The 19,061-nt window shown below is 39.9% G+C and overlaps 2 protein-coding genes and 1 long non-coding RNA gene across 6 annotated transcripts in view; 2 read left to right on the plus strand and 1 right to left on the minus strand.

Annotated features, from left to right (window-relative positions):
- The window catches only part of CLMN (calmin), a 79,133-nt gene extending 77,269 nt beyond the window's left edge, over nt 1-1,864 (plus strand). The window contains exon 13 of the mRNA XM_007422402.3: nt 1,511-1,864. Coding sequence (XP_007422464.1) covers nt 1,511-1,673 — 163 coding nt within the window. The 3' untranslated portion in view covers nt 1,674-1,864. The remainder of the gene's footprint in view (nt 1-1,510) is intronic.
- Nucleotides 1-14,374, minus strand: part of LOC148214709 (uncharacterized) — a 44,154-nt gene extending 29,780 nt beyond the window's left edge. For both annotated transcript variants that reach the window (XR_015797697.1, XR_015797696.1), the window contains exons 1-2: nt 14,259-14,374; nt 1,413-1,758 (exon numbers count right to left, since the gene is read on the minus strand). This is a non-coding gene — a long non-coding RNA (uncharacterized LOC148214709). The remainder of the gene's footprint in view (nt 1-1,412; nt 1,759-14,258) is intronic.
- Nucleotides 14,375-14,476: 102 nt separating this feature from the next.
- Nucleotides 14,477-19,061, plus strand: part of DICER1 (dicer 1, ribonuclease III) — a 54,793-nt gene continuing 50,208 nt past the window's right edge. The window contains exons 1-2 of one of the 3 annotated variants that reach the window (XM_088149881.1): nt 14,570-14,870; nt 15,017-15,254. The gene's annotated coding sequence lies outside the window, so the exon portion shown is untranslated. Of the gene's footprint in view, nt 14,546-14,569; nt 14,871-15,016; nt 15,255-19,061 lie in introns of those variants that run through there. The other 2 variants (XM_025177669.2, XM_007422404.4) reach the window with 2 other exon arrangements.

A 19,061-nucleotide genomic window follows, 5' to 3' on the forward strand; every position in this document is an offset into this window, starting at 1 on the left:
GACATTGACAACAAATCCTTGTTTTTGTTAAATGTGAACTTATCAATAGAAAAACTTAATTGTGGTGCTCTTCAAATAATAACGCTGAGAGACAGATTTGAAGGATGAGAGTAGTGAGGCTGATGGATGGCAGGCTCAGAAGTTTAACATGTTAAAATGTATATCTGGTAAGAGCATGAGCTGAAAGTCAGGCTCACATTGTGGGTGAAGAATCTATTGCAATGTTGCTTTAAATATTAGAGTTTTGTCACTAATCTGTTTTCCATTTTTGCACAGTTAGAAGCTTAATACTGAGGGAAATAAGTGATGCAGCAAACTGTAACCATAAGATTGTTTTTGTGTTTCCTGGTTCACTACTGCTGGACTTTCAATTTTTCAATTCTATTGGCAGTTGGTAGGTCCAGAAATGTGTGGCAGCATCCTTCCCCAGACTTGGTGCCCACAAATGTGTAGACTTCAGCTCCCTGAATTTTTACCATCAGCCATGCTGACTGCAAAATTCCAGGAGCTGAGGAGCACATCTCTGAAGGGCATCTAGGACTGTAAGAATAATGTACATTCTCTATCTCTACACATATTCACAGACTATGCTAAGTCATTGTTTGCTTAACCATGATTTAGTGAATAAAACACAATTCCTAAATAAGTTTTTTTAAGAACCTAGTTATATTTGCCTCCATAATCTGAACACTGGGTATAAATCTTAAAATATAAAGTTATTGTGTCAACATAGTTACTATCTCAATAATTACGATGCAGTTACAGTACTGTAATTAGGAAGTCATTATAATTTGCAGCTGTTTATGAAGTATATCTGCAGCCCCCTCTTTGGTTATTTTGTGATGTGTGGAATTCTCATCATTGTTGAAAAGCCCTTGAACAGAATTTCTTCAGGTCCCTGACAGGCCACAGCAATCTTTACCAATTTCCTCCTCCCTCTGCAGTCTCTAGAATTGTCAGTCTGAACTCAACCTGGGTGAAAGGATGGCTTGTAGTCTTTCCTTCCTTTCCTCTTTCCCCCTGCCCACTCATCAGCCTGCCTCAGTAGTAACATGCTCTATCCAGAAAGCACAACTGCATTTGTTCACACAATCTAAAGCGTAATACAGAAGCAGAGAATAAGTGGATGCGTAGGTAAACAGACGAAGAAATAAGCTGTAGAAATGAGAAGTTGTGCCTTGGATGTTATATAATTATTCTTGCCTCTCTTAACTACTTTAGTGTACCTGTGTATTAGAGAAGCAAATCAAGTGGCATGATAAATTAAATTAGACCACTAGAATTAACAATCAAAAGACCAAATTTGGAGTATAAAGTTCTTTCCTTAGAATTTAATGGATAATAGTTGAAGTGCCTGGCAGATATTTGGGGTGGGGAGGTGGGGATTCAAAGCCCTTATCTTAAATACTCACCCATCTAACATCTGTAGACAAGGACGCTTGGAAAAGGGCTACCACTGATCATCTCAGCTCACGTGTATTCATAATTTATTCTTCTGTGCTCTTTCTAGGAAGAGGAAAGACCTTGAAGAGGAAGACGTTCCAGAGAAGGAGGCTCTATATAACAGCTCTTCACGGACGGACCAACCTGAGCTGTTTTACTTCATTATTTTCCTCTGGGTACTGGTTTATTGCTTATTACTCCTTCCACAGCTTGTTAGCAGCCCCCTCTGATCTCTGTGAATGCATCAGAGTAATAAAAGCAGCTCAAAGTTTATGTTTATGTGCCCATAATCCTTTCTTCAGGATGTAGTAATGCCTGCCAAAATAACAGACCATGATAAGAAAGAAAGAAAGAAAGAAAGAAAGAAAGAAAGAAAGAAAGAAAGAAAGAAAGAAAGAAAGAAAGAAAGAAAGAAAGAAAGCCCATCTGTGCAGCATTCTGTTCCTGCAAAGGCCAACCAGAAGCCCATTAGCAGAATAATAAGGCAATAGCATCCTCTTGCTCATATTGTCCTAGCAACGGATACTCACATACATATTCCCTGTGATCATTTATACCCATTTTGACTAGTAGACACTGATAGACTTAGCCTCCATGAATTGATCTAATCCTCCTTTAACATTGCCCAAGTTGGGGACATTACTACATATTGTGGGAGCAAATTTCATAGAATTGCTGAAGGAAATATGTTTGTTTAATCTGTCCTGATCATCTATCATTCACCTGCATTGGAACCATAGTTCTAGTATAATGAAAGAAAAGATACTCTGTCCATTTTGTCATGTTGCGTAACTTTACATTGGCCTGTCCTTATTCACCTTTTTCTAAGTCAATAAGCTCCAGATCTTGTAATATTTTCTTATTGGGCTCAGAGCTGGTTCCATGGGTATTCTTAACTGTTTTACTGTTGCATTATAAGACTTTTGTGTACATAATATATATTTGTATAGAGAGATCTACACAGAATGAAGGCATTGGGTTAATGGATTAATTCAGGATTTTTGTACATCTATGCCTTGCTTTATAGGATGCAAAATAAAATGAATAATCTTGTAGGGATATCTGTATTTAGAGCGTTCTGGTCTTCAAAACGTATTCCTATATTTATAGTTCATTTGCACAGCCATGAAATCTAATACATACATGCACACAAAGAACCAGTGTGGGATAGTGGTTGAGATGATGGACTAGGATTGGGGAGACCCAGGTTCTAATCCTCCCTTGGGCACAGAAGTCATCTGGGTAACTTTGGGCCAGTCATTCTCTCTCAGTCCTATACTGAGAATTTGAAAAACAATTATCTACCAACCCACACTGGACAAATGTGGTAGATTATGGCCCATAACCTTCAATACAGAGGCCTTGATACTGCAGTGGATTGATTTGGGCTGATAATATATGTACACACATATACACACATTTTGAACTGGCTCCAAGATTTGTTTCAGAAACATATGATATTGTTTAGGATTGACCCATCTGTGTATTAAAGTATATATGAAAAATCAGTGCAGGTGATGCTTTAGATATAAAGGAAGGAATCCCATTCTCTTTCAATGGAAATAAGGGGTTGGGGATACATGAATTCCAGCAAATTAATAATTTACCTTCTGAAACCAATGTATTCCTAAAGTACATTAAAGACTTACTTTTAATCGGACTTGGGTCATTTCACCAATAACAAAGGAACTTGTTGGTTGTTGACATAACAGTCTCCTAATCTTTTATCAGTCTGACTGACAGCCATTACATCAAATAAGAACAACATTCACCAACCTTATTAAGTGGCAGAATAGGAATGGGGATGCCAGCATATTTTCCTGCCATCTCAAGGAGGCAGATAGCACTTTCACTCAGCTGTGAGGAAGAGCTCTGTGGCTTCCATATTTTATTTTTATTTTATTTTTATTTATTTAATTTGTCCCCGCCCGTCTCCCCACAATGGGGGACTCTGGGCGGCTTACAACATACTAAAAAACATGAATACAGTTAAAAGTTATAAAACCAAACATTAAAAAGATAAAAAGCTAAGAAATCCAAGAGGCCGCTGGGGCCACAGCATACCACTAAGGGGCCAGCCAACCCCAATTCTGATTTCTTCCCTCCCTGCCCCAGGCCAGATAGCAGAGCCATGTCTTTAAGTCCCTCCGAAAGGCCTGGAGTGAGGGGGCCTGTCTCACCCCCGGGGGCAAGATGTTCCAAAGGGCGGGGGCCACAGCAGAGAAGGCCCACCTTCTGGACCCCGCTAATCGGAGTTCTTTTACCACGGGGATCCGAAGCATGCCCTCTCTGTGAGATCGGGTGGGACGGGTAGAGATCGTGGGGGCGAGGCGGTCCTTCAGGTAGCCTGGCCCCATGCCATGTAGGGCTTTAAAGGTGATAACCAACACCTTGAATTGGACCCGGAAGCAAACTGGTACCCAATGCAGCTCACGGAGCAGAGGTGTTATATGGGTCCTTCTTCGGGCCCCAAAAATCGCCCGCGCGGCCGCATTCTGGACCAGCTGCAGCTTCCGGATATTCTTCAAGGGTAGCCCCATGTAGAGTGCATTGCAGTAGTCTATCTGGGAGATAACAAGGGCATGAGTGACCGTTCGCAAGGCATCCCGATCCAGGAAAGGGTGTAACTGGTGCACAACCCGAAGCTGTGCAAAAGCCCTCCTGGCCACGGCTGCCACCTGCTCTTTGAGCAGGAGTCGTGAGTCCAGGAGGACCCCCAAGTTACACACTGGGTCTGTCTGGGGCAGTGCTACCCCATCCAGAACCAATGATGACAACGTCCCAGATACAGAAGAGCCATTAACCCACAGCCACTCTGTCTTGCCAGGGTTCAGCTGGAGCCTGTTGTTCCCCATCCAGACCCTCACAGCCTTCAGGCACCGCGAGAGGGCGGAAACAGCATCACTTACCTCACCAGGGATGGAGATGTATAGTTGAGTATCATCAACATACTGATGATACCTCATCCCATGATGACGGATGATCTCACCCAGCGGCTTCATATAGATGTTGAAAAGGAGCGGAGAGAGAACGAACCCTGAGGCACCCCACAAAGGAGGGGCCGAGGATGGGACCTCTCGCTCCCTATCACCACCGACTGGGATCGGCCCCGGAGAAAGGAGGTGAACCAGCACAGAACTGTGCCACCCACCCCCATATCCCTGAGCCGTCCCAATAGGATACTGTGGTCGACGGTATCGAATGCCGCTGAGAGATCAAGGAGAGCAAGGATGGTCGCACTACCACCATACCGCTCCCGCCAGAGATCATAAGTGTGACCAATGCCGTTTCCGTTCCATAGCCGGGCCTGAAACCTGACTGATAAGGGTCCAGATAATCCGTTTCCTCCAGGACCCTTTGGAGCTGCGAAGCCACCACTTTCTCAACCACCTTCCCCAAGAATGGGAGGTGGGAGACTGTACGAAAATTGTCCAGTATAGTAGGAACCAGGGAAGGCTTCTTGAGGAGGGGGTGCACCAATGCCTCTTTAAAGGGTGCCGGAAACACTCCCTCCTGCAAGGATGCCTTAACCATCGCCTGGATCCAACTACATGTCCCCTCCCGAGCTTTCACCAGCCAGGAGGGGCATGGGTCCAGATGACAAGTAGTGGCCCTCACAGACCGAAGGATCCTGTCCACTTCCTCAGGAGCAACAGGATCAAACTGTTCCCAGTTAACTGGGCAAGAACGATCCCCTGGTATCTCCCCAGACCCTGCACCACACTCGGAGTCCAACTTGGAATGAATCTGAGCGATTTTATCCTGCAGGTGCTCTGCAAATTCCTACGTGAGGCCCTGCAAATGCACCACCACATCCCCCTTGCCCAGGAGGGACTTGGTGATGCCAAACAGGACCTCCAGGCGGCACTCTGCAGACGCAATAAGGGCGGAGAAGTATTGGCGCTTCGCTGCCCTTATCGCCACAATGTAGGCCTTAATAGCGGCTCTAACATGTGTTCGGTCAGATTCAGTCCGTGTCTTCCTCCAGCGGCGCTCTAGACGTCTCTTAACCCTCTTCAGCACCCTCAACTCCTCTGTAAACCACGAGGAGTGTCGGGGCCGGCGTGGCAAGAGAGGTCGCAAAGGCGTGATCCTGTCCAAGGCCCCGGCCGCTTCTCTATTCCAGGCAGCAGCCAGGGCCTCCGCTGGACCGTGCAGCAGGTCCACGGGAATATCCCCCAGCTCCCTCTGAAAAATATTAGAAAAAGTGGGGAAACAATCAGTCTGTGGTACTTTCAAGATAACTCGTGCATTATCCCTGCTCAAGCATGAAACTGTTTCTTGGGTCACTTCATGTAAAGGAACTGACTAGACAGAGGATTACAGATTGTTTATCATATGTGCCACTTAATACTCATTACATAAGTTACATTACATTGCACAAGTGTTTCTTGTATTGTAATTTCAGTAAACATTGGATAGATTTATACAATAGAGAAAATGCGTGGACAGAGGGAATGTAACTTAAGGATATAACTTTCATACTCTAGCAGTATTCTTGATGCTGGTGCTTGCATGAAAGAAAATAAAGATAAGCTTAATTCAGGAAATAACATACAGGTAGTGCTTGCTTACTGATCACTCACTCAGCAACTGTTTTAAGTTATGACGGCACTGAAAAAGGAGACTTATGTCCAGTCCTCAAAGTTGTGGCCATCGCAGCATCCCCACAATCACAATTTGGGTGCTGGCAACCAGCACACAGTTACAACAGTTGCAGCATCTCTGCAGTCACATAATCACCATTTGTGACCTTCACAGCCAGTTTCTGACAAGCAAAGTCAATGGTGAAGCCGACAGGAAGTTGCAAGTTGTGGTCATATGATGTCATGCTTAATGACCACAGGCAGAAGATCCCAGGGAAGGGACGGTGCATGAGAAGGGAAGAAAAGTAAACACGGACATTAGTTCTAGTATAAAATGTTTGTTTAATGACTGGCTGGTATGGAAGTAGCTCAAACAATCTAGGTGTTGCTGGGGGAAGGTACCACAAGAGCCATCTGCAGTTGGTATTTCAGCAGAATTGAAAAATAATCCCATCCCTCTTCTGTCCTTCTCCAAAGTCTCTACAAGTAGAAGATAAGAGCAAATTGCCAAGTAGGTACTCTCTCTCTCTGTTATTTTGTTTTTTAATTGCAGATTGTTTTTATGGTGGTGTGGGGGGGCAGCAGGAAAAAAGGTGCTACCCACTCAGAGTTTGAAATGGAATAACTGTGACTTTGCCATCTCATTCTTTCATCTGAATACTTTTCAGCCTCGGAGAAGCAATGGGAAAAATTCTGAAGTCAACTACCAAACCTACTATAGCGGCTATTATAGTGACTACATTCACTCATGTAGTCCAAATTTTAAATGATTCAAACACTGATTTTTATGTGTATGTCCATGAAGGAATTTGTAATATATCAGGGGTTAACTTACACTTTACTCAGTTGATAAGAAATTCCATTAAAAATCATACATTTGCCCACACCAAGACCTCCAGAAGTCAATTTTCTAATTTTCTTTCAGCACCATATTAACCCTGCAAGATGAGGTCCTTTTGCTATGATGCATTACTAGTTGGCAAGCATCCCAATCACCAAGAAATCCTTTGAATGCAATCCTCAACATTTTTGCCTAACGCTGGCTATGTAAACATGGTGTATGTTGAACAATTGAAGTCCTCCATAAAGAGCAGCACAAACCCTCAAAAACTGTATTTCTTTCTGGTGTTGACTGCCTTCCAGAACAACGCTTCTGCCAGAAGAAACAAGGATGACTGTATATTCCTTCCTCCCATTCTACCCCTGTGCTATCAAATAGCCATTAAAACACCAGAGTGCTTAGATTAAATGCAGCTGCAGCAGCAACATCTACAGCTACTGTCCCAAACATCAGAATTCTGATCAGATCAATCTTGCAAGTAAAAACTCAGGGTTTAGTCAGTCTTCTTTCTAGTCTGAATTAAGAATCAGAAATGGAAGAATAGTCTAATATGAGTGGCAACACATGGCATTAATCTTTGTCGCTCTCTGCCTCTCTCCTTTCCTTTAGTATGAACTGGGAAAAATTAATCAACACCAAGAAAGTACTTTTCTTCCCAGCAAATTCAGTACATTTGTAGCTTTGCCCTCCTGAACACTCTTATCAATGTGCAATCCTAACCATCAAGTTCCATTGTATTCTGTGAGGCTTACTCTCTGGTAACAGCATAGAACTGAAAGTAAGGCTGCATTTACAACTCCATGGAAAAAAGCTAGATTAGAAGAGCAATATCACATATATCCAAAGTATTTGACAAATGCCTCCCAAATGTTGTTATGCTGTGGAAGGGAAGGGGGCAAGGGTAGCACCTCTTCAACAATTTGTTTCTGAATTGCTTTTAAGATAAAATACTGTCGCAAAATATTTTCTTACAATTGTTTAGCTAACTACTTTAAAGCTTTACATTCTGTAGCAGCACAAATTGAACAAGCAGAAGCTTCTAGTGGAAAGTCCTGAAACACCATTAATTAAACACATTCTGTTACTGTACTTAGGATCGGTAAGAAAAAATTGAGAAGGTTCTTTTAAAAATCAGAGGACACCTATAGTTTTCTATCAGTCCTTACTTTTCTGCTCTGTCCTGTTATCATCTCTGCTACTGAACTGAGGAAAGCTATTGTCATGCATAGGTGTAATACTTTTTATCAGGACCAGGGAAATTGATATAACTGCTTTAGATCAGCAGGTGAAGGAGATATAAGTTCAAATTTCCACTTAGCAATAAACCTCAGTGAGTAATCTTTCAGCCTAATTTACCTCACAGGATTGTTATGATGATGATGGGAGGGGGCGCTTAATAATCAATATTGCTTTCCTTCCTTCCAAATTTTTTTGGCTGCCCAACTCCAGTGGACTCTGGGCAGCGTACAAAACTATTAGAAAATAACAGATTAAAATGTACTAGACAAACAGAAGAAAACTTTTTTTATATATTCAGTTGCACCTTAACCAATTCACTCACCAAGTTGTACAGTACAATACATTTATTTAGGCTCCAGTGCTATACATACTTCCATTGGGAATAAACTCTATTTGCCTCAAAAACTGCAGATATGATAGCATTTTTCCTGTGCAATGACAATCCGAAATAAGGTTTTAGCAAAGAATGTATTTTTAAAAAATAGAAATGTGAGCACCTTCTATACATTGCTTATTTTTTCTTGCTTCAACATATGAATGTTTGCAATTTTAAAGAGTAATTTTAAAAACTATTTCAGAGTAAATAAATATTGTATGCACAGCTGGAACAGCAAATGAGATGTCTGTTTGTTTGCAAAACAACTGATCTGTAGTCAACTTTTAAAAAAAGGATGCAATAATGAACAGCTTAAAACATTTTTATGCCCCAAATCTTCAAATAAAAAAGATGGATTTTCTATGCTAAATTGTTTTTATCTTCTCATTTTCTTCTGAGAGAAGCAGTATAATATTAAACATTTAAGTAGGTTGAACAGCCTTTTAAAGTTATATTCATGATAAACTGAATGTTTAGCTTTATATTAAGGAAGAGAAAAATCACATGAAACAGACTAGGAACAGAAGTAAAGAAGTAAAGAAAGAAGTAAATTTGAAGTACAGGAATATATCATGAAAGCCTCCACTCAATAATTACACTCCTTAAATCAAAACATATATATAATCTATTCTTCTCTTCCAGCATTTATACTCAAAGGTGCTGCTAGGACTTTGGTAAAACTCTCTGAAACATGCAAACAGAAAACAACTATGACATTTCACAATTAATTTCAGGGGATATGCCTGCAATCCTATTCATAGTTACTTGGAAGTCAGTTCCACAATACAAGATATTCATTTCTGATTGCATACCATTAATAAAGCCCACCAAGCACAAAAGAGCTTCAGCCAACTGAAATGCAACCTTTAGCTTTTAATCAGAAATGCTAATTTTCTGCAATGAAATGGCCTTTAAACCACTAGCAAAAGTATGTGGGCCATCAAAAAGAGAAGAAATATCTGGCTTCTTATTATTTTTTCATTCTCTGACTTATCCACCATCAACTGTAACAGATGTTGAAAGCCTCTTTATTACCCCATTCTCTTGCCAAGCTCTGAGGATCTGGCAATCCAATTGTTCCTGCTCTGAAGGAAGTCCTAGGGGCATGCTTTTCTTCCTTTTCAACCTCACTGGCTATTGAGCATGGCCCAATTATGTTTAAGTAACATATTTATCCCTATCTATCAGTGCCCACAGGTTTTTCCTCTTCCATTTTCTGTTGTCTCCAACTATTGAATTTTTCAGATTGAAAGTTCTTCTGGGCAATAACTGACCGTTTTCACTATGTAATGCACTGTGTGTATTGGTTATGCTCTATGATGACTGTAAGAGTAACTATATTGTTTGATTGACATAATTCAGTAGCTCTAGTTAGTAGCTTCATGTTTTCTATGAACTCATTATTTCAAATGTTAAAGTATTTAAAATCACAACAGCATGGCCTTTTAATTCAAGTTTTCACATAAAAGTTTGCATCCTTGAATGAATGGTTATATGGAATGCTCCTAATTGTTTCCTCCACATAGCAGAAAAATGGAACCCTGCAGAGACTATGAGCTCTGCCCTTACTTTTCATTTCTAGTCTGATGAATAGGTCTAAAATGACCTGCAGGCCAAATCTGGCTCAAATCAGCTACTACAGTAATTTTTACCCTGCTATTTAATATAGTAAAGATGTATTTAGAGGTCTGCCACCAAAAATCAGTCCAGCTATTTCAATTTTGTATGATGCAGATGCCTTCCCTCCCTACCTCAGTGCATCCTTTCTCACCAAAAATGCATCTCCTCTCTACTCATTTCTCATACAGCAACTGTGCTGTACTTGACATTCTATATCTTATTTTCCCCCGACCAGTAAACGTTATCTTTCTGTGACATCTCAGTAGCTCAGAAATGCCAGGTAGTTGCTCAGAATATCTTTGATTTTGAACCATCATCTATGTCTCCTACCTCAAAAGAAAAAAAAAAATCACACTGCACTGTCCATTCTGATCCAGTCCTGAGTCCAAGAAAACAAAATCTTTACTTCTTCTCCATCATCTGTAAGCACACTGAGCATGTAGGCTGACATGGATTTAAAAGAATGCAAGACAAATTCAGGCTGGATTGGGTTATGCCCAGCTGCTAGTCTTGATGACTGTATGAATACATAGGATCACAGCTTTATGGCACAATCATAATTTCTGGAAATCTATTGGGAGGGTCAGACAGAGACACACCATCACTGGATAAAAGATTTCTCAAGAGATACATGTTTTCTCTGCCTGCCCTGGTGTTGTAGACACAGATAGCTACAGTATGTGGAGATAAAGCTACTAGTGGCAGTTTTCAGATTGACAGTAGCAGTGTAAGGCCTGAAAAATGGGGTGTTGGGGATCTGCTGGATCCAAAGGCCCTTAAATTCCCTGATGAGCTCCAAGACTCTACCCTTGAGTCATATCAACTTACATATGATTTAGTGAAAGTGCGCTGATTTTCTCCTATACTCTGGTTTCCTTTTCTACGTTTTAGGGCACAGAAAAAGATTAGGATATTGTTCTTTCCTGATAAGAAAAAAGGGAAATTCATTTTACACATGTTAGTCATTTTTCAGCTAAGCAAGCTCTCAAAGCAACTTAAAGATGATGATGATCTTATTTCTCTTACTATTAACTAACATTAGTTGACATAATTATATTCAGTGGCCTCACTGCAGATGGTTGGGGGGAGGTCAGGAAGGCCATACCATCCTTTTCCTGCTGAACTTCAGATAGTGAAACAGACGGTGAATTGATCTTTCACCATTCCACTTTTCTCTGTGAATGTAAAATCTTACTGGCTTGCAGCATTAAAGATAAAAAGGAAGAAATGTTTTACAAGATATCTACATAAAGATGTATCTTGTAAAGCATTTCTTCCTTTTTGTCTTTACTTTCCTAAAAAGGATTTGGGGATTTGTCAGGAAATGCTTAGAAGATTTTATTAAGTCCCTCAAATGCTGCAGATCTACTTTACCACAGTTTGAACTAATTAACATTACTATTTAATAAGAGCAATGCAATAGGAATAGGCAGCATAATTTATACCTGCCTCTTCAGAATAAAGTCTGAGAATGTACTGTCAAATAGAAGTACATAATTACAGACTTAGTCTGAATATTTCCTTCATTCTAAGCCTTTTTGCTTAACATCTAGCCTGAAACATTCTGAGGAATAAAAAAGCTTGTTTATTGTCATGTTTTTGTTGTTTGTACTATTAATTTGGAATGGAAAGTGGATTTAAGAAAAGGGATCTGCAAGCTGCTTAGAAAAGAGTGAAATGAATTGTGTTACAGAATGCCACAAAAGTGTGTGGTATTACACTAATCCAAGGAAAGCTTTCTGGAATGATGGAGTGAACGTAGATGAGGGAAAAAAATCATATGATAACAAGTGTTGCAAAATGTATACAGAGAAAATAAATGTTGCAAATATGTAGTCAAAAAGAACAAGGAATAGTTAAAATTAAAAGAAGGAAAAGTGCAGGGCAATTTTGATAGAAATTAAAATTGTTTTGTTGGAGGAGGGCAGACTGAATGAAAAGGAATTTTTAAAGAAGTGATCAATTGATTTGGGATGAAACTAAAGTTAGAGAATGTAAGAAATAATATTTTTAGATATTTATTGGAATGACTATATCATAGGGCAGAATAGAAATAAATTCTATAAATGTTAGTGTTCAAGAATAAATTGCTTAAGAATAAGTTATAAAGTTCAAGTATTTATAAGATATCAATCAGAAACCATAAACAACTTACAACTTATAGCAAATTGAAAAAGTTAAGTGACACATGTAAAATACATGTTAAAATACACAAGTGGTTTGCTTATGGAGTAGCTCTGCAATCTGTTTAATGTGTTTGTGAAGATTGCATTTGTGCTTGATGATTGGATGAACGAATGCAAAAACTATAAAGATGGTCCTTGGGTTCTGACGGAAATTGGGACTGGAATCTCTGTCACTAAGTGATGTGGTTGTAAAGTGTGACATCACATGACCGCATCGTTTAGTGATGGCAATCCATTGTAACCCCAAGACCATGTTCATTAAGCAGGAAGAGGCAGAGGAACCAGGCAAGGAGCATGGGGGGGGGGGTGCAAGGGCGCTGTGGGAGTGGGGTAGGGGGTTCCACAGTCATGTGCCATGGAATGCAGGTGGGTTGGCAAGGGCTGTGGATGGGCCGGCAGGGGCTGCAGGTGGGCACTACAGAGCATAGACGGGCCAGTGGAAGCTGCGGGTGCACACAGTGGAGCCCGGGTGGGTAAGTGCTGTACGCAAGCGCATGCTACAGAGTGCAAGCAGACAAGGGGATCTTGTAGTCCATAGTAGGGCTCCTTGGGAGAAAAAGCGGCAGGAGCAACTTACAAGAGCGACTTGCAACCTTCCCTGCCAGATTCCCCATTGACTTTACTTGTGGGAAGCCGGCAGGGAAGGTTGCAAATGGTGATCACATGACCAGAGGATGCTGCAACCATCATGTGAGCCAGTTGCAAGCAGCCGAATTGCAATCATGTGACCATGGGACACCAGTCGTTAAGTATCACTCATTCGGTGCCATCATAACTTTAAATGGTCACTTAACGAATAGTCGTAATTCAAGGACTATCTGTAGATGGATCAGTTTGTTAAAATGTGCCTGAGAAGGCATTTGGCAGATTTTTGACTGAACAGGCACAAGAGGAAAGAATGAACAAAACCGGGGAGTATTTTATATCAGAGTGTGCAGAACAGAATTTTGCTCTTTACCAATTTAGAATGTTATGAACCTGAGAAAGTTTACTGTATGGTTTTTTATTTTGAACATGAAGAAGCAAAGATGCTTGAATTTTGGAATGCTTCATGTGAATATGGAATTGAGGGTTAGTTGCTGAATGCAGTAAGAGCAGTTTATGATAGAAGAAAGTTGTATGAAAATTAACTGCTTAGCAAATGGTTCAGCACTGAACATGGAGTAAGACATGGGTATGTGATCTCTCCTTGGTTATTTAAGTTATTTCTAGATAAACATATAAGGAATGCTTGTGGTGATGGTAGATGTGTGTTGGTTGGGAGCATGAACATGTGTGCAGATGATGCTATGTTGTTGGCTGAGAACCTGAATTATTTGCAGGTTACATAAATTGTCTGAAATAATAAGGCATATAGATCATAAAATGAATATATAGAAAAGCAGGGCTGTTGTATTTTATGGAAAATTAATGATTGCAAGTTTGCAAGTAAATGTAAAAGTTTGCAAGTAAACAATGAAAAACTAGAGCATGCACATGAATATGATAACATGTTTACTAAAGAAGTAAAACAGATGCAGAAATTTTAAGACATGCAAATACTAGTAGGATAGCAAATTGCAAAAAAGGAATGGTAACAGAGAAACTTATGGATGGATGTAGTTGATTAGATTCTAAAGAATAGAGATGATTTAAAGAAGCATGAAATACAGAGATGGTGGAAAGGATTGTCAAGATAGTAATGTATGAATAGGTACGATGACAGTGTAAACTAGATTCAAGTATTTTTCTTATCTCTTTAATTTCCTTGGGTTATTTATACTTCTTTTTCCGTGCTCTTTATAATGTTGCATATCCTGAAAGTATGAGTCCATACATACACTCTTAATTTTGTTAACGTCCAACAAATCCAACACGTCTACCTAAATTTTGCCGTCTACTCAGTCCTCTAAATGCACTAGCTTTTTTATAACTCTTTGTGATCACGCAGTGCTAGCTAAAAATATAAGAAGATTGCAGTTTCATACATTTGAAGAGCACCAGGCTGGAGAAGAGCAAGAAAGCACTTCAGGAACTAAGATTCAGCCATACACGCACGTGAATTTCTTCTCCAAACTCCTCCTTCCTCTCCCAGCAGCTTTCCAAAGTCTTGGCCGTCTCCGGCAATCCGATTGGCCGATCTCTCCACCTTTAACCTCTAACCCAGCTTTTCTCTCCAATCGCGCCCGTTCTTTTATTTATTGAGTAAACGGTGAGGAGGCGGACGGGGAGAAAGGGGCACGCGGTGAGAGGAAGAGATACGACGTGCTGTTAGGTGAGTGCGTCGCGCGCGCCGCAAGCTGGGACACGCTGGTGGAGAAGTAGGAGAGTTTGAATTCTCAGACTGTGTTTGCGCCAACGGCGTGGAGTTAGGCCTTCTCGACTAAAGCGAGGGTGGAGCTCTTTTTGCGTAGGCAGGGGCGGGGAGGAAGCTTGTCGTAGCTGGACCCAGGTAAATGGACGAACCTGACAGTTGAGAGGAGGCGGAGGAAGAGGAGGAGGAGGCGGAGACCAAGGTGAAATGGCGGCGGCAGTACCAATGGCGGCACAATGAGGCGACGCCTGTAACCGGGTAAACTCCGGACTGTCCCACCTGGCAGGTAGGAGGCGCCGTTGGCCCTTTTCTGTTGCTCCCCGCGTCTGTTTCGCTTTCTTGGGTCGAGCTGGAGCTTTCCAGGTTTTGCTCCCCAGCCTGAGGGCCGGGGGCCCAGCACCTGATGCTGGGCTCGCCTTTCTTTCCTTTCAGAGCAGCTGGGCGCCGCTTGGGAACACCGAGTCGAAGAACGTGGGGAAAAGGAAGCCTTTGTCTTTTCGCCCAAGCGGTGCGGTCGAGGCCTCCCTTTAAGTTACCCGCCGCCCTGCCTTCTTCCGGAGGTGGCGCGGTTTGGAAAGAGCTTCCGTGGTTTTCTTCTCTTCTCCCGACGGCCCCCCCTGTTTTTTACTCTTCCCCCCCAAATTTAAGAAATTAAAATCGGTTACTCCAGGTACATATGTCTTTGTGTGTAAGTAATAATTTGGCATTGGGTATTCTTTAAGGAAATAAGGGATAGGAGCTGATGAATTTTTCCAATAACATCTGCCAGTTGTACTTGTCTGTCACATCGATCTCACACAACTATAGCCACATTGCTGGGTGCGGTGAAATGGGGGTTGATACCGCAACAATACCGCCGTTTTATTTTAAGCTCGAGGCAGGCCTCTAGCCTTGTTATACTTGCACTTAGCCCTGAGTTCTGAAAAGCTGCATAAGGATCTTTTTGCAGTGCTAAGCTGTCCTTTTACTGTGGAGGGAGAAGAGGAATATTCGACATAGTATTTAGAGATATTCTTTCATACAAAAAGAGTGCTTAGCTGCCGTTTTTCAGATTACCTTCCTGCGGTGTCTGGGCCAGAGCATAGGAAAATTTTACCTTATCCTTGCTTTTTCTCTTTTCGGTTTCCTCTCCCTGTATTGTCCTTTGATGGTATTAAAGTGCAGTTTCCAAGAAATAGGAATGCCTCTGTATAATATGGGATTACAGGGATTTTATTAAAGTAATGCCCATCTATCTGTATCTAGATGGTTGAAATATGCATGACTATTAACCTCATTTAGTCCTATGCACATCACCCCACATTTTTTGTTGTTTAAAAAAAATCTGTCTAGGGCATTGTTATAAGAGTTGTTTCTTTCCCACTGCATTTCTTAAACTACCTTTCTTCTCTCAGAAGATATGGATCCATTCCTCTTTATCTTCTTTATCCTTCTCAGCTTGCCACTGAACTGTGGAACTGTTTGTTTCTGATTTCTAGTTGCCCTTCTGTGTGTTTGGCAGGTTGGAAACAAGACCATTAACAAAAAGGAAATAACAGTAATGCATTTTCTGTTGTAGGCTTTTAAAAAAGTATTTTGCTTTATCTCTTGAAATAATGTACTTAAATATATATTGAATTAATGCTTCAGATTCATTGTGTTTTAAAAATTTAAGCTGTTGTGGGAAGCCCTAAGAGATTGGATTTGATTATGAGGTTTTTAATGCATAAATCAAGCTTCAGGTAACGCTAACTCATATATTCTGAGTTTGGTTTGTAAAGAAAGTTCCTTAAGTGCTTTGTGGTGGTTTTATTTTGTTACAGATGAGGAATATTTTTATAGTTAAATTCAGTTGATGTTTAAGTAGTGTAGGAAGAATACTTTCTTAGGGAGGCTGCATTGATACAAAGGCAACAATTTATATGTTGTCTTAACTGCAGTTACTTTGGGCCTCAGTAGTGAGAAAAACCTAGCTTTCCCATTATATTAGGCTACAGGTTTGATAGACTTGGCATTGTTGTGACATGTTGTTCTAAACTATACACCATGGGATACAGACCAGGATGACCAGATCACACATTGTCCTAAGCCAGGAACTAATATTATAACTGAATGTGATACTCTGAATCCAGACATAGGCTACAGTAAAACTGATCATGCATTGGAGATGGACAAATTTCAGATACGAGGAATTGCTTTATTTTTTTCATTAGAACTTGAAAGCAAAGAAATTAAGTAATTGAAACTAGTGGCTTAGGAAAGCAGATACAGAATTGCAGAACAAGATGCTGTAGAGTATATGCTTAGCACAGGCATTTGTTTTCAGTATAAGAACTGGACCTGCTACACAGATTTGCAGAGAAATGGGTGTAAATGCTAGTCCTATTAAAGATGGAGATGGACAAAATATTAGGACTGGCTAATATCTAATAATATGAATGTATTCCCGTAAGATTAGATCCTTCTCAAACTGAAGCAGGTGTTTAATATATAGTGAAAATGTTCCACAGAATGGAAAAGAGTCTTAAGTAAGTCAAAAGGATATAATCAGTGCTAGGCAAGTGTGTGTCTGTTCATGCAACAAACTTCCCTCTTCATTCCATATCTGTATCCTCTGGAATGAGTTTCAGGGAGAAGGAGAAGTAAATCTACACCTTTTAATAAAACCTAAATTCTAAAAACATCACTTACCAGATATAATACTGCTTCAGTGTTGAATAAATAATTGCTGATGTAGCATCACAATCAGATACAGCCCTTTTGATCATCACTTAATTAGAAAATTAGGATGGCATTTATTTTTAAATTCTATATTCCATTGTCTAGGAGAAAGTGGAGGTAATGTGCAGCATAATGACAACTGCTGCTAAAATATAAAATATAAAAAATACAGCACAAGATTATTCAAAAAGGATATAGTACATTGTACTATCATTATATTCTGCTTTAGTGAAAAGACTAATTCTCATTCTTGATTAGTCCTATAGATTTTCCTCTGGTTCATCTTGAAATATTTTGGTTTTTTGAACAGAGAGACTAAAACTACTAAAAGACGGCTAAAGACTTGTCCCTGCTTTTTAATATCAAAGAGAATTCAAACACACTTTTCTGCATTTGATTTCTCTACCCTACTAGTTCTGATAGCTAAAGAGTAAAGATTGATATTACTTTACAGTATAATCTTAATTTTTTTCTACTCTTAATAAGGAGTAAATTTTAAACGCTTGCCTGAGCCATGAAAATGTTAGACTGATAATTGGAAATGCTATAACAAATTCTTGGTTTTACAATGAAATTTCATGTCAACTTCTAAGAGTAGAGATTAAAATTCTAGACAAGGTGAATAAAATGAGCAAGCTGACTATATCAGGATTCTGTCAATCCACTCTTTATTCAAAAGGTCCTGTTGTAATGTTGCCATTACCCTTAACAGCTGAAGGATATGTCCACAGGGTATACCAAAAGTTAATTTTCCACATGCATATGTTCCTGCTCAATTTATACAATGCCTTGAAAAATATGCAAAGCCTCTATGGGGCAAAAACATAACAGAAAGAATTTATCACAAGGAAATTAATCAATTATTAGTGATCCTAATTGGAATGCAGATTATCTCTTGTATATTCAAAAACAGTTTTATCCCTTTTAGAACAGCCATTTTTTAATGCAAGAAGTGTATTCAAAGAGTATGTTGCAGCCTTTTCAGGACTGCATTTTTATTTTATTTATTTTTTGTTTAGATTTTTTATTTCATCTTTATTATTGTTATAAATAACTCAAGGTGGCAAACATACCTAATACTTCTTCCTCCTCCTATTTTCCCCACAACAACCCTGTGAGGTGATTTGGGCTGAGAGACAGTGACTGACCCAAAGTCACCCAGCTGGCTTTCATGCCTAAGGTGGGACTAGAATTCAGAGTCTCCTGGTTTTTAGCCTGATGCCTTAACCACTAGACCAAAGATTAGCAAGCTATCTTAATAGCAGTGCAGCCTTCCAGTATTATTCACATAATATAACTGCTTTTAATTATTTAAATTATATTATACTCAGCAGTTCAAATCATTGCACCAGTAATGTTTCAGAGACTTTGTTTAGCAGGAGAACAGAACTGGAGTATTGATATACATTTTTGAGCACTGTTTTGCATGGTGGCAAAATTGTAGAAAATGTATAGCAGATACAATTTGGAAAACTGTTGAGGGCTCCGAGTCATTAATATATTTATCATTTCTAATTTTTATATTATTTGCTTTGAATAAAGTATTGGGAATCTAAATTGATCTCATTTGGATTTGCATAATATAATATCTCTATTCATAGCTTAGTGCAGGGATGGGAAACTGTTTTACCCCTAGATTTGCATAAAGTAGTCCAGCACCATGTCTATCTCTCTTTCTCCCTCTGTATATATACATACATAAACAGACATGCTTTGTTTCCAGGTCTTGAACACAATTGCAGGGAAGAAGCCTTGTCCTTCTTTGTAATACTTCTGT

The sequence above is a fragment of the Python bivittatus genome, unplaced genomic scaffold (genome assembly GCF_059951505.1).
Source record: "Python bivittatus isolate LINGU-HERP-01145 unplaced genomic scaffold, Pbiv_v1 ctg000580_np1212, whole genome shotgun sequence".
Taxonomy (NCBI): domain Eukaryota; kingdom Metazoa; phylum Chordata; class Lepidosauria; order Squamata; family Pythonidae; genus Python; species Python bivittatus.